The 15,938-nt window shown below is 41.7% G+C and overlaps 1 protein-coding gene across 1 annotated transcript in view; it reads right to left on the reverse strand.

Moving 5' to 3' along the window:
* Positions 1-15,938, reverse strand: part of EPAS1 (endothelial PAS domain protein 1) — a 90,449-nt gene that overhangs the window by 17,940 nt on the left and 56,571 nt on the right. The window contains exons 3-6 of the mRNA XM_018576284.1: positions 6,963-7,108; positions 6,182-6,266; positions 2,875-2,993; positions 1,495-1,697 (exon numbers count right to left, since the gene is read on the reverse strand). Of these exons, the coding sequence (XP_018431786.1) occupies positions 1,495-1,697; positions 2,875-2,993; positions 6,182-6,266; positions 6,963-7,108 (553 nt within the window). The remainder of the gene's footprint in view (positions 1-1,494; positions 1,698-2,874; positions 2,994-6,181; positions 6,267-6,962; positions 7,109-15,938) is intronic.

Below are 15,938 nucleotides of genomic sequence, written 5' to 3' on the forward strand. Positions count from 1 at the left end.
GCCTATGAAAGTGAACCTGTTATAACAATTCACATGAATTAGTAGGGAGCATGGATCATTCCCATATCATGGTATTTTACAGAGCAAAAGATCAGCTCTGTCATGTATAAAAAAACAAACAAAAAAAAAAACTGCTCATGTGACCTAATGCCTATATCACATGGTCTCTGGCTACCAATGGAGCATTGTGAATGTAATTAGAGACTGCAGAGAGCCTAGGTAATCTTTTTTTTTAATTATTCTTTATTGACTGAAACAGTATCAAAATTCACAATAAGTGAGCAGAGGTAAATGTATAAAGTCCACAGACTCCATAATAAAACGGACTACACCGTATTACACAAATATAACCAGACTTATAAAGTCATATCAGTACAGTCGTAAACCAGCTCAGTATAATATTGTGGTTCGTCCACAAATCTACGCAATACTATATCTCTGTACAATGAAGCTCTGTGACTATTTACTATTCCTTAGAGTAGCTGTGTCTCATGGTCAAAGAAAAAGCAGTAGAAAGAAAGAGCCAGAAAAAGAAAAGAGGGGGTGGGCCCCAGCCGGGTCCAACGCACCCATTAGGGGTCCAAGTTTCCCTGGGGGGAGCCTAATCTTTTTAATCACACGGACCCTGTCTGGTAGACTCGCAGTGAAGGGATTGCAAACACACAAGCACTGTTCAGCACTACTATGCAGGAAGCAGAGGCAGGATAAAAAGGGGATTAAAATGGCTGATCCCATGTACATATACAGCTATACCTCGGACCAAGGTTTTTAACACATTACATCACATTGATAATATTATTGAAAAATAATCTCAATCATGTCTAAAATACATAAAAAATACCATAGCTCTCCTTAATTCTTCCTAACAACATGATCTATTCAAAATAGTACCAATACTATAGTTATTTGAGTGAATACAGCTGTAAGGACACATCCTATGAATTACTCATCAGAAACCAGTTTGTTATTGTTATATGCAGCCTTGATCTTTGTTTTATAGCATGAACCTTTATAAAGCAATGTAGGCGGTTGCACGGAACAGAACAGAAAGGATATGGCTCTGTTTACCACAATATTATTGAAAGAGATGGGTGAAAAATTGTCGCCAAACAGTGTCTGAAGCCATATAGTTAAAACCGATGCTTGGGTATTCGGACAGCCGCAGGTGCCGGCTTTCAGAATACAATATAATGGGGGGAGGGGGGGAATTCATCAATCCACGCTTTTTAGTATGGTTGGGGGAATCAAGTGATGTTTTGTAAGAACAGTGTATAGCCAGCTTTACAGTTAGTGATAGAATGAAAACCTCTGTCTTGCAGTGTTCTGCACCTTCACATTAAAATTCCCAAGCAGCACAAGGACATGGATGAATTTAGAGATAGAGCACAGATCCCCTTTATTATCCAGAAAGACTTGCCTAGGTGATAGATGACTGCCCTCTCCACGTAATAACTGAATTCTGCAATGGAAATTCCGAGTCTCAGGCGCCCTCACCTGTCATCGCAGTATGTGAATTTCATGTCCATGCTGTGGCGGCTTAGGAAGGTCTTGCTGTCCAGCGGGATGTCGATATTGGAGGGGTGCTGGATTGGCTGACACATCATCACCAGGCAATTCTGAAGAGGCTCTTTGTAGCCACAGAGTGTGTGTGGATTGTAGGAGTTGTACACCTTCACGTGGCCAGTGCAGTGAAGTACCTGACAGAAGGGAGCAAAGTTGTCATAATCAACAAAATGGTGATCAAAGAGGGTCGCACCTACCGCTCAAAAGTCATAAAGTCTATTCTGTAATATAAAGATAAATATAGCAGGCCTCATACAAAACCTATGGGCAGCATTACTGCCTCTTGTTTTCTATTTCTGTGCTGTGCAACCTCCCTCTTATGCTCCAGTGTGGTTAGATTACACCCCAAAATGTTCTTCTTGAGTGAAGCGTCCCTTAAGGCTGGCTTTGCAAGGTAAAGCACATGTATTCTGAATATTGCAGCGTAATAAAGCAGTTTGTGTTAGCGGTCTGTGCGTTGCAGCAGTAAGTGTATTATCATTACAGAAATAGTACAGGTGGGTTTTTTTGTGCATTTTGCAGCCAATGATTAAGGCTGATCCACTGATTGAGGTTACAATGCTTTGCAGGCTCCAATTCAAGCAATTAATAAATGCACATGTTATTTATTTTATAAATGTGGTAATTATTATTTTTTTTTGTAAAAGGTGAGATTGGGTTTTGGACCTTGAGCCATCCTTGCATTTATTACAACAGAAGATGGAAGGAGTTTAACAACCCATTAGGTATATATGAGGCATTAACGGATATATAAACTGTGTATGTTAGAGATTTCCAGACCTTAAAGGAGAACTATGAGGTGAGTGCTTTTCACTCACCTCATAGTTCTAGCCGACCTGTGACAATGAGACTGTCACAGGTCGGCTCAGTAGATCGGGAGGTGAGCGAACACAAAATATTGGAAAGTAACGCATGTCTGTGTCTTATTGAACTGTATGGAATAAAGGAAATGAAAAGGGAAGGAGATGGGGTAAAGATATGACTGGTGGTAAAGAGCAAGGGTAAAGGTGATGGGGTAGGGGGAGGAGAGGGTAAGGGGAGGTAGCCCTGGATTCAATGACTTCCAAAAAATTAAATTGACAATTGTAAAAAAACATAGATCTATACCAGGACTATGATACATAGTACAAGCCCAAGCAGCAGTAAAAAACGTGTTCTTCTCCAATTATAAAATACCTATGAGGAGCAAGTTCAGAGCGCAGCTGCTGTTCAAAGACAAAACTCAAAAAGTGCACATAACCTGACATTCGAAAGGTTCACTGGTGATTTTACTTCAGGCGGCGTTCTCCTTTAAAGAAACTATCCGTTTACCTTCCAGGTAGCAGATTTGAGATTCACGGTTCGGCCTCTGTTGGTGACGGTGCATTTCATCCTCATGAAAAAATCCCGCTCTGTATTTGCATCTTTGTTCTTCTTATTTTGTCCTGCACCTTTGTGGTAAATTCAAATAAAGGTCATAAAAAACAAAGTGCTCTTTCCAATAATGCATTATTCCGATCAGGTTTGTTGTCCCTGTAGAATCATGGTAATGGTAAAATGATTTAAGTGTCTTTAAACCCAATAACAGAAATGTAATATATTGCAGCTTACCAGTCATGAGATCTGTGGCTGCATTTTTTCCCCCTTTACTTTCACCTGTTGATCCTGCCAGTAACAATTCCGTCCTAGAGTGACAATGATCACTCACCGTACTGTATCCATAGAGGAGCAGCGTTGTCACTCTAGGCTGCTCTGCTGATTTGGACTACAAACACCTCAATCTTTAGATGGGGAGGAATGTGTAATCCTCATAGATGCCTTAGAACAATGTAACTGATAACAGTCAGCTCAGGCAGAGAACACAGGATGTTATCAGGTGACAAGATTTCTGGCAGATCATCGGGTATGTTTTTATACTTATTGAACAGATACAACAAAACTCTTCCAATTGTATATATCACAGACTAAAATAGAACAAATGAGAGAAGTCCATTGTTAGAGTTACATACTCTTCAGCTCATAACAAACTATTACATGTGTTCTTGGCTCTAATTAGAATTCTGGCCCAGACTGGCATTTTGGCGTGTCAAGCATTGAGCAGAAGGGGTGGAAAATCCAAGAGCACCTCAATATCAACCAAAGCCAGAAAAGAGTCAAACTCCCAGCAGTCTATATATAGTCTGCACCTGGCCCCAATAATTGTACATGGTTGGTAGCAGTGTCCTGATTGCTTCGCTGGACAGAGAAGATGTACACCATAGCCTGCCTGCTTTTCAGTCTTGGTCTGCTATGGCCCAGGATACAAAAGGTTTGATCCAGGTCCATCTGGGATCAGACAAATCGGATAATTTCACAGCTCACGCATTTGGCAACATTGGGTCTATTAGGTCAAAAGCAACTAAATTGGGTAAATGGGGCCAGAAGTCTAACTAGGATCGCTTCCTGCCAACCTTGTGTTTATTTTGTGTAACAGTTTAAGCTGATTCTGCATAAACTTCAAAGCAATTCTTTCTTTTCATATTGCAGCAAAGTCATACTCTGATATATTGACTTGCCATAACAAAGCCGACTGCGATTCAGTCTAATTGCAGTACAATGAGGGAGGTGTTCTAGAAACTGGAAGTGTGGAAAAAATTCTGACAGTCATATTCACGCCTGTGTTGACGGGTACATGCATTCCCAATGATGATGGGAAATCTTTCAGAATCCAATGACAGGTGCACTTGACCTGCAGTTGACTGACTTGCATTTAACCAGCTACAGACTCTGCTTTTGCAAACCCATAGAGTTGCACAGGGAGAGAAAAGGTGTTCTTATGCTAATAAAGGAGGTCCTGAACAGGTTTGAAATTTAGGGAGATTCTGATTCTGATCAAGTTTTCTCTTCTCGTCCCTTATCCCATAGACGACTCCCTGCTAGAGCTCTGGAGAAACTATAACAAAGTTAAAAGGAAGCTATTGGGTACTTTTCCGAAAGTACATATTTTAGTTATTGTAAGACATTGTAATATTTTCTAGAAACTAATTTCTCAGAACCGTTACATTTTATTGGATGTTATATACAGAAGTGTAAACCATCATCAAATCTTCATCATCAAATTGTGATTAACATTTTGCATTAATGAATGCTGAGATATCCTCAGCCTTTTACAAATGAATCCATCCAATGTTAAACTTTCCACATGCCGCTCCATGTGAAATTAGACCCCACACTCCATATGTCAGGTTCTGGCTTGGTTCGTTTCCACCAAACCAATAAGTTATCCCATCAACTGGAACACAGCACACTGAGATGCAAAATGATATTCTTTATTGAAATAGCCAGCAGGAACAAATTCTGTTCTGGCATGAAATGCTGGGCCTAACATGTCAGACCAGAACTGGCAATTTAATTACTGTAACAATTTCATTTTGCATCTTGTTCCTGTTGATGGTATAACTACAGACTGACCTGACTAGTTTCTAGGTAGGAGTAAAGGCAAGGTGCTGGGCCCCATTTGTTTGGTGGGTATAAGAAACGTCTCTGGTTAGTAAGGCTCACATTGGTTGAGTTTGGCAGCTCTCCACAAAGCTGAGACCTTTCCAGTATAAGCGGATCATCTGCCTTTAGAAATTCACATTACGTTGAACCAGAAAGAGAATCAAACACATGTATCAAGTGTCCTGAACTGTATTTTATTATTCCACAGTACCTTTTTGACATCTGCAGAATAATAAACTGCAATTCTGGACTCTTGATGAGCGTGTTTGGCACTTTTTCTGGTTTAACTTTATGTTGACTACTTTTTAGTCAGACTTGCAATAAGAGAGGAAAACAGTAAAACCCAACCCAGAAAAGTTGAGATCCAATTCCAGCTACCTATATGTCTGGATCCAATATTTTTTCTTATGTCTGTGTCCCACTGGGGACGATTCCCTTTACTTTCTATTCTGGAGCCAATAGCGAGAGGAAATCCCTCAAAAGAGAGGGGAAATCCTATCTTAGACAACTGCTATTGGATCAGGTTGAATCAGAGGATTTATTTTCATGTACTGGTGACAAATGCCAATTTTTGTATTCCCTGCTGGGACATAGCAGTGCTAAAGCACAGCAGTAATAAACTTGACAGGTCTTGTAATCGTTCTCCGCTCTATTCAAAACTAAATTTTGCCTTTACGATTTAAAGAGACATTGTCATTTTGCCTTGTGTAAAGCCCACCAACCAACCATTCTTTACTTACCTCTCCAGGGCTCCCCCACTGCTTCCTTCTCCATTTATACTTACCTCTCCAGGGCTCCCCCACTGCTTCCTTCTCCATTTATACTTACCTCTCCAGGGCTCCCCCACTGCTTCCTTCTCCATTTATACTTACCTCTCCAGGGCTCCCCCACTGCTTCCTTCTCCATTTATACTTACCTCTCCAGGGCTCCCCCACTGCTCCTTCCTCCATGCTGGTGCTGAACCATGCTTAGACCTAGCACTGTATCATGGGAAGAGGTCACCTGTTCTCCCATACCTGGAAGCACTGAGTATTTTGGCAGCCACAGAAGGAGCAGCGAAGGTGAATATAAGGTGGTTCCCCATATGAATAGCTTGACTTGCCCAAGTTCACAACAGTTTTAAGAAAATTTGCAAAATGTAAAAGGAAAATTAACATACCACATTTCAAACTAAGATGCTCTCTAATCTCATCATGATCGCAGGGATGGGTGAAGTCAAAGATGCTGTGTCCTGTTAATTCAACCTAAAGCAAGAAATGATTATTCTCTTTAAACATGTACTATTAAGTAACTGCAGATGCTATTTATATTTTAGGGTTCATGTCACACTGATGTATGTATAGGTTGTGGTTTTCTATATAAAGAGCTGTTTATGCTCAGCTGATTGAGTAGATGCTCTTTTAGTATAAATGTGTAAGTACATCACTCTCCCACTATCACACCAACATGACAAACAAAGGGACTCCCTCAAAAAAAAAAAAATGACTTGAAAAATCATCTGAAAGCAACTCTTTCCTCTGCTTTTCCTTACAGAAACTGCTGTCAAATATTACATATCTAGCTTATAAATAACAAAGTTCAAATCTGCTCCCCAAGATCTAGTTATTCCCTCACATGGTGTCACCATCTTGCAAAGGATAGAGAAGGTGATGCCAGGCTGTAAAACAGTTCAATGGCACTTTGTGACATGAAAGTCATGTGCCATGGCTCACTGTATTAGTAAGCGGCTGGGGGGAGTGGAGATCTAAATGAGGACTTAGCTCTTGACTTTTATACAAAAGTCATAATCTGCATATCTGTAACAGTGCTGCTTAATCTGTGCAATTTGGGGAAAAAACGAGTCTGAAATAACTGATGAAGTTATATATAAGTAATGTCAAAAAGTAAAAGGCAATGCAATCATAAGAACGGCAAAACTAGTTGCCCTCGTGTCTTCTCACCTGTGTTAAACCCAAGTACTTGTTGATGTTCTCGGACAGGAAGATCATGTCCCCATCCTGAGTGATCACTGCTACGAAGCCCTCCAGAGCTTTAAGATACAAGTTGTCAATTTGCTTTTCTGCCTCGAGGTCCCCATCTGGACATACTGCAAAATAAAGATAGAAAAGCAGCCTTAATACACGTAACATTGGGAGTAAAGGGTACACCCTTAAAGTATATGTAAAACATAACAATGAACTTCTGCTATTTGTTCACTTTCGATGGAAAACTATTAAAAGGGTTTTGTTATATATGTTTTTTCCAATTGGAAAAAATACCTGCTGATCCTGCCAAAAATCTTGTGAGCTGCTAACTTCCTGTGCCATCTGCCTCTGCGGACTGGAATCAGAATGATTCCCAGCTATCTCTTTAGGCTCTAGAACCCCTAGAGGAGGAGGAGGAGGAGGAGGAGGAAGGAGGTATTCTGTAAGAAGTGTGTTATTGGCGGGATCATTAGGTGAAAACATCTAAGGATGTATAAGCTTCACCTAAGGATGAACAGTATAAGCTTCATCTAAGGATGTATAAGCTTCTCCTAAGGATATACAGTATACGCTTCATCTAAGGATGTATAAGCTTCAATATATAACATTTTTGTTCCTGGGTTTGACACACTTTAAGCTTGAAAAAGTTCGGTGTTCTGATTTGTCAGATTAATTTTGCTCAGTTCTACAGTAAAGGATGAAACGTGGACTCATTCATGTGAACGTTTGCAGCCCATGGCTGGGACTCTTACCGGACTCAGTGCTTACTCAGTAGATTTACAGAGTTGCTTATGAATGTGACCTTTCCCCTCCCGCTGCGCTTTTCATTAATTGCTGTTACCAAACTTTAAGGACGTGTACAGTTTCCAGAAGAGGATGACAATGTTAGTCAGCTGGGGTCATTACTGTGACCCACAGCCTTGAGTTCTGCATCCTGCTTCCCATAACACAAAGAGCAAATCTGCGCTGTATTGCACAAACAGCAGGATAACACACAGCATGCCAACATCATGTTCAGAGACACCGTGTTGCTGAGGTGGCCAAACATGGATCTCGTTTCTGCTGAATCCTGCTGAACTGGGTAATGTTTGAGCTGTGTGTGGACCTGCCAGCATCACCCAATTTATCAAAAGTCGACTTTAGTCAAAGGAGCCTGGTGGAAAATTGTTTCCTGAACAGTGAATGCAGCCAAACAGCTGCAACCACTATTCAGGCATTCTGACAGCTGCGGACACCGGCTGTCACAATACAACAGCCGGCAGGGGAGATGCTTCCATCCAAGCTGTATAGTGTGATTTCCAAGCTGTATAGTGTGATTTCCAAGCCGTATATTGTGATTTCCAAGCCGTATAGTGTGATTTCCAAGCCGTATAGTGTGATTTCCAAGCTGTGTAGTGTGATTTCCCATGATAAAAACTTTTTATCTACTACACGTTAATGTCATCAGATATTCTACTCTGGACGAAAATGGGTTTCCAATCTTTTTCAGATTAGGTAAAGAACTTTAATATTATTATTATGAACAACAAAAATAATAATAACCACAGACAAACCTGTGCTAACAACTAATACTAGTTGTTAGCACAGCAATGCTTTGGGTATAGGTGAAATAGTTGAAATGATAATAGTTAGATTTAGGTATATTATAACCAAAAAAATCACCTACGGCCCATCACTGTACAGCAAAATGAAAACAAATTAAACAATAAAAATAATTATATCAAAATAGAGGAACATTCCTTTTCCAGATGCCTTTCATTAAAAAATAACATCTGTCTGTCTATCTATCCATCTATCTCTGTTCCCTGGATATACTCTTTATGGCACAGTGAAGGCAACACTGTGATAATGTATTTCTTTTTATCTGTGACTCTTTCTCTCTAAGGCCTCATGCATATGGGCCGAAAGAAATTAGCACTTTTAGATCCATACATGTTTTTTTTTTACCCCTCTGAACGCAGCTCTAGAATAATCAAGGTGTCTGTGCACATTGCGGCCTTTAGATCTGTAATTAGAGCAACGTTCTGGGACGTAAAAGAAAAATGCCCCAAACCTGTGTTCGGTTTGGAGCGTACTGGTGTAATTTACAAGCGTATGCGAGTGTACGGGCAAGCATGAAAAAAATTATTCTAGTGGTTACTATAAGTTAATACTCTAGCCACTCACCATTTAATTTACACGCTTACACTCCATTTCACGTGTTTTCACGCTGAATCTTTCCGCTAACTTCTGCAGTAAGATTTAGTGTAGATGTGAGTATTTAATTACACACATTTACATGTGCCCAAATTGTGAAGGGTAACGTGATGTAAAAAATAAAAGCGTATTTATACGTATGTTTACTAGATGGCACGCCAAGCTTCCTCGTCATATTATTACTCTGTGTTTTATAATGTTCTTACTTTTTTGTATCACGCTATCTCTAATATTTTTGAATGCTGTGTCTGGGTTTCATGGCAGCTGAAACCTGGACACATGATGTCAGGCAGACAGGGGCAACCAAACGTAAGACAGGGGCTACTGGACCCCCACTAAAAATAGTCTTGACTCTGATATTTACATATGAATGGGTGACTCTATGTACATATGAATAAGCCGTAACTCATTCTCCCAAAAATATTTCCGTGCGTCGCTAGAGTGTTTTTGGGTTTCGCTGGAAGAAAAGGTGGCAACCCTCCTCTTAACTATTAACAAAAATGTATCTTATTAGTGTATCACTCGGCTGTAGATCCTCAAATCATCTCTGAATTAGTGCTGACACTGTCCTTCCTTCTGGAGGTTGGCTTATTTTGTTTCCCATGATCCCTGTGTGTGTCTTGTAAAGTAGTCACCGCTCCAAGCTCGCTCCTGTGATGGACTGCAGTCTCATGTTTAGATTTCTAATTGGTACTGAGATTGTAGTCCCTCCAGAGAGAAGGACAGTGTCAGCACCAATTCAGAGATGATTTGATGATCTACAGCTGAGTGATACACAAATAAGATACAATTTTGTTAATAGTTAAGGTACTTGAATGCATTTTTGAAATATAACTTTTGAGTTTAGTGTCACTTCAAATGAAGAACGAACAAAAACAAACTACTACTAAATAAGAACTAGCCATTGCATATAATGCATTTTGATTTGATGAACCTCTCCCCTTCCAAGATTTTCATCTAATCAATCCTCATGAGTTGTTGCAGATGGGGGGGGGGGTTGGCCACTAGCAGGAGTTGCCCCTGGGGGTTATCTTTGTGTTTTGTAATGTTGCGTCCTACTCCTGCAGGTGGTGATATAACCCATTGGTCAAGATCGGATGATCAGCTGTGTCCTTCAAAGAACTGAAGAGAAAAACAAGTCATTGCACATGATACAATTTGATTTAACCATTAACGTTCATACAATCTATGCCGATGTTGGGGCAGAATTCTTCACATGGGTTTCGGGCAGCAGGAATGATTTGACCTTTGTTTTAACTAGCAACCAATCAGAATCAAATGATCAAAAGTCTGAATCTAATTTCCTATTACTGAGCTACGCTGGCAGGGCCTATGTCACAAACTTTGATAAATAGGACTCATAAATAAAAACATGGAATGCCAACTCCCAAATTAGAATTGTAACAACAGTCTACGGGAGCAGTTTGTCTCTTTTTCTATGTAACACTTAGGACTTAAATGTCTTTAAAGCTAAAAATAAATGCAGCAAACGAGCTTTCATTAATCTTCAGTGTCAGTATGTACAGGCCGCTCAGCTCTGCCAACTTTCCACATATGTGGGCTCATTTCTTTTAAAGGGGAACCACCGTGAATTTTCAGCAAGTGTATTTGTTGTGATATAGAAAAGTATTTAATTCATGTGGCTTTTACCCTTTTTATTGCTTTTTGGTCATATTTTGTCAATGCTGTGTTTCATGCAACGTTTGGCAGAACCTCCTACTAGTAGCTAGATCCAAGGTACTTACATAATAACGGTGAGACAAACTCAGGAAAAGCAGCACAATTGTTCCTCAATCACTCTTAAAGAAGCCAAAACTTTTTGTTGTTGTTATTTTTGGATAATGTAAGGGACGGTTAGCTCTTTTTTGCCATATGTGTCCGTTTGGGGAGATTTCCCTTTACTTCCTGTCCAATAGCCAGAAAAGGAAGTTAGAGGAAATCCCTCCAAAGAGAGGGAAATCCTTGGTGGTCAGCAGGGACACCAAACTAGTGTCCCCATTGGAAGATTCCCCATCTATTCCTGTTCTGGTGACAACCTAAAGTTTCTTTCACTTTCATATAACAATCACCAGGACAAATAAAAGGAGCGAATCTCCCTCACAGGGACCCAGACAGCAATACAAACGTGACAGGTTTTATAATCTCTTCCCACTGGAACCAAAACCATAAAAAAAGTTTAGTCTCCAGTTGCACGTTAAGCTGGCCATACACAAGTAGAATGTTCCTGCGATTTTTTAATGGGGTCAAATCAACAATCAATTTTGACCACAGCGACAAAAGATGAAAAAATGGAACGGGATGAAGAACAGACAATGTGGTTTTCATATAGGAAACTCTGTTCATTCCAAAATCGAATGTTAGAATCAAACAAAACTAGCTTGAATTTGTCCATCCACACAGTTTAGTGAAGGGAGGAGTCTGTAAGATTTATTTTATTATGGCCACTTAAGGTGGTGGCTTCCTATATACAGTAAACTCCACCATTATCCGGCATCCACGGGGATTGGTAGATTCCGGATAAATGTCGTTTCTGGTTGCTTGAGAGGTACTATTAAAAACAGGTCTAACTAATGCCATACCTCATACTATACCATATCATAAACTCTGTACTGACTTCATATTAATATTGAAATGCAGTAATCAAAAGCAAATGAAGACAAATAGATACACAATCATTTTCAGGACAACCCAGGGGCCCACTCACACCTACGCATGCACGCTGTAGGGCTAGTAGTGATGCACAAACATAGGTATGAATCAGGGCCACCCCTACCCTATATGCTGCTGGTTAGTTGATTACCAGATAACAGAGTTTACTATATCTACAATCATTATGTCCACAGTCAGTAATAGTGAGCAATAGCCAGTTGACTTCAGTTCTCTTTAAACAATGAAATGTAGATTATTTTGTGCTAACAGAGCTGGGCCTGGGTGGATCTGCTAATAGACTTTATCTTCTAGCTAGGATTCTTTTATCAGAAACATCACCAAAGCCCCTCTGTAGCTGATCCTGTATTACAGTATTCTGTTCTCTCTGTAGGGGGCGCTGCAGACCGAGGGGAAGAATTCCAAGTCACACCCTCACTTTCATCCTTCTTATGTATTAATGGATTTGGGCCGGAAAGATATGTGATTCTACCATGCCATGGCTTACATCCTCCAATGTTTTGATGACTGCTGATATCTATTACAGAGGCCGGTCATGTGCCCTTGCATGTATAATCATGCAAAAATAACCATAAATGACTATAAGAAAGCAACCCCTACCTCTGTCATCTACTTCACATGTATAACAGACAAGGCACTTTCTATTATGGTTATAGAATATCTAAATCTAAATGAAAGCAGGACTATTCGTGCTCAGACAACCCAGGGGCCCATTTACACCTAAATGGGAACCGGATGGGAACCGGACCGGACACATAGGAAACAATGGGATACTTGTTGCATCCAGGTGCGGTCATCTGCAGCTAATCTCAGGCTGTGCACATAAATGCAAATAGGCTGCATGCTGTCATTGTATCATACAGCCCCTCCCGCCCGCAGCAGATCACAGAAGAATATTAGTGAGACTTATGCAATTGGCCCTCTTTGCAGGTGTGAATGGGGCCCAATGTATATTTTTTGCTCATAGTACGTAGTGGCCTGGAGCCTGACCAGCATGCAAAGGTTACCCATAAGTCCCTGTTCACACCTAGGCAATAAAACACTTAAGACAAGGAATCCCATTCATTTCTATGGCCCCTGTCTACACCTGAGCATTTTGTTGCAAGCAGAGCCTGTCGCTGGAAAAAGTACATGAGCTACTTATTGGCAGATTACAGCACTTTTTGGTCCCATAGACTTCAATGGGAAGCTTTGTGCGTCAACACGCAGGTGTGAACAGGGGCCATAGAAGCAAATGGGATTCCCTGTCTTGAGGGTTTTGTCGCACTTACCTTTGAGTGTGAACGGAGCCTAAAGGTCTAATGTGTGTTATAGTTTGCTGAGAAATACCAGATATCACCAGCAGATGGCACTGTAAACAAGCTCTGTCACTGCAGTTCTCTATCTCTGGCTGTAGAGGAAGGATTCATAAATGTGGATCTTCCAGTTTTCGTAGAATCCTCTTTAAAATCCTTTTTCACATTTTTCTTACTTTTTACTTTTCCCTTCGGGCCCCTCAAAGGTTTTAGATTCTGGTCTGGCAGCTATGACTGTGCACATAGGGGCTAGCGTGTATGTAGAAAATAAATGGCAGCTGGAGATCACACTAGAGGGTTTTCTAATGTTAAAGCTGAACTCCAAAGACGCAGCTACATACACAGATAAAAATCATATATACGTGAGTTACTTTACCTGACCGAGGATTTTTTATTTCTGTCCATCCAGCTCTAAGATTTACACAGCCCAGACACACAGCACAGCCCTGTCTGACAGGGTAGAAGATCTGATTTTTCTCCGTTGCTGTTGGTCATGTCTCTACCCCTGCCCATGACTGTAAAAGCAGCACAAGTATTAGCTAATTTCAAAGTCCTCCTATCAGCATGCTCCTTGTTAGCCCATAAGCACTGCAGCACAACTGACTGCCCCCTCCACCTTGTGCCACTTCTCCCTCCCCCAGTCTATGCTCTACTGTGCAGGTGACTGAAAACCAAGGCAGGTTTAGGTGCTTACATTAAGCTGCATTTAAAACATACTTTAAGGGCTCATTCACACGGGAATCGCCCGGCACGTACAGCTCCGTGCTGCGTGCACGGCCCTATCAGGCAGCTCCCGGGAAGGACAGGTGCTGCGAAGGACCTCAAGTGCAGATCCGTGCGGGTGTGTGTGTCCCGGCTCGGACGCAGACATGATCCATCCGGTCAGTGTACGAGTACGCTGACCCGCACCCATACGGACATGCAGGGCGGGTGAGCCTAGGGGGGCGTACGGTCAGGTACTCCCATAGAGAAGGACAGGGGCTGCGTACTAATCACACGCAGCACCTGTCCTTCCTGGGAGCAGCACAGAGCTGTACGTGCCGGCCGATTCCCGTGCGAATGAGGGTTTAAAATCATACATTTAATTATCTTTTATTTTCAATCTGCCTGGAGTTGAGCTTTCAGCTTTGGCAGCTTTGTCCTGAATAATATAAAAAAGCCTAAAGTAATGAAAAAGTGAAATGTCAAACAAGATGTACGGGCACAGGGTATAAGATCTAAAAATAATATTAGTCCCTTTAAGAGTCCCCAGAAGGGCTGTTTTCCTTTAAAAGTCTTCATGGGAAAAGACGCGTTGTTTACCAAATGTCTTCTGGCAGCTCCAGTGATATCACGGGGTCAGCAGTGTATAATGAGGAAGAAAACACATTATTGCCTAATCCCCATACTACGATTACCAGTTAACTGCTTTACAACATGCACAGGAGCCGTGTGCTGTGTCACTGGAGCCATGACTTCTCACATACCTAGCGCCTCATTTATGACTTGTCATGGATTGTTGAACCCACTGTGTCAGGAAGCATTAGAAGCCGTCATGATCTGCTATAGAAGCTGTCATCTTTACTATAACACAGCCTCCTAGACCCTCCATCATGACCCTCTATATAAGGGGTCTCAGTAAATCCAAAAGGTCAGGAGATCAATAGTAACCTGACAGCAGTTCTAACCCTTCCTCACTCTACTGTAATTGGGTTTAGTCCTGTGTGTATCCCCTGTGGGGAGATTTCCCCTCACTACCTGTTCTGTCTGACATCTGTGCAGGGAGATCTTCCAGGCAGGGTCCCAGAGAGGAAGTATCATAGGTTCTAAGCCTTTCTCTGCTCTGATGTGAATGAACAGTATGTAAAGTGCTGCGTACACTGACACCATTATATAAATTAGGGATGCACTGATACCGGTTTTTCGGTATCAAGTACGAATATTTTTTCCGGTACTCGCCGATACCGAATACCGAAGCTGGCATCCCAGGTTGCAACTTATCAGGATGCCCGATTGCCTGGAAAGCGGTTGTTCTATCGAAAGAACACAGGCTTCACGTTCTGGGGCAGCCTGGCTTCCTGGCCAACCAGGAAGCCGGACGGCATTGCATGACCCATCTCCCGGCTTCCCGATTGGCTAGGTTTCACTTGTTGATAAGCAGCCTGGATTCCTGTCCAATCAGGAATTGGTCATAAATTAGTCAGGAAGCCAGGTTCTCTAGCAACAAGTAAAGCTGGCTTCCTAGCCAATCAGCAAGTCGGCGGCGGGTCATGACTCACTTGCTGATTGGCCAGAAAGCCAGCTCCATGCTCCCTCGCAGCACATGGAATGCCCCTCTGACTGTAAGTCAGTTCTCGAGGGGTAAGGCTGGGTTCAAACCTAGGCGTATCGCATATGCGCGTGTATCGTGCCGCGCGTTTTTACCGCGATTCGCTGTAAAAACCGTACGGGAAACGCGCGTTTCCGAGGGCTACCTGGCTGTATCCCAATGGATACGCGCGGCAAATACGCCCCAAAGAAGCTCCTGTACTTCTTTAGGTGTAGGGCGTTTTGTAGTGCATTCATACGGCCTGTAATACGCCCAGGTGTGGACCATGCCCATAGGAAAAAATGGGATTTCGGTGTTTGAGCGTTTTGCAGAGCGTAGGAACACGCTACAAAAAACGCCCAGGTGTGAACGGGGCCTAAGTATCGGAGCATTTGGGCGAGTAGGAGTACTCCTCCAAATACTCGGTATTGGTATCAAATATGCTCAGTATTGATTGAGGATAAAAGCTAAACTCCAGGCAAAAATTGTTGGAGGGGGGAGTTATAT

This window comes from Nanorana parkeri, unplaced genomic scaffold, assembly GCF_000935625.1.
Source record: "Nanorana parkeri isolate BGI_ZX_2015 unplaced genomic scaffold, ASM93562v1 scaffold63, whole genome shotgun sequence".
In the NCBI taxonomy this organism is placed as follows: Eukaryota; Metazoa; Chordata; class Amphibia; order Anura; family Dicroglossidae; genus Nanorana; species Nanorana parkeri.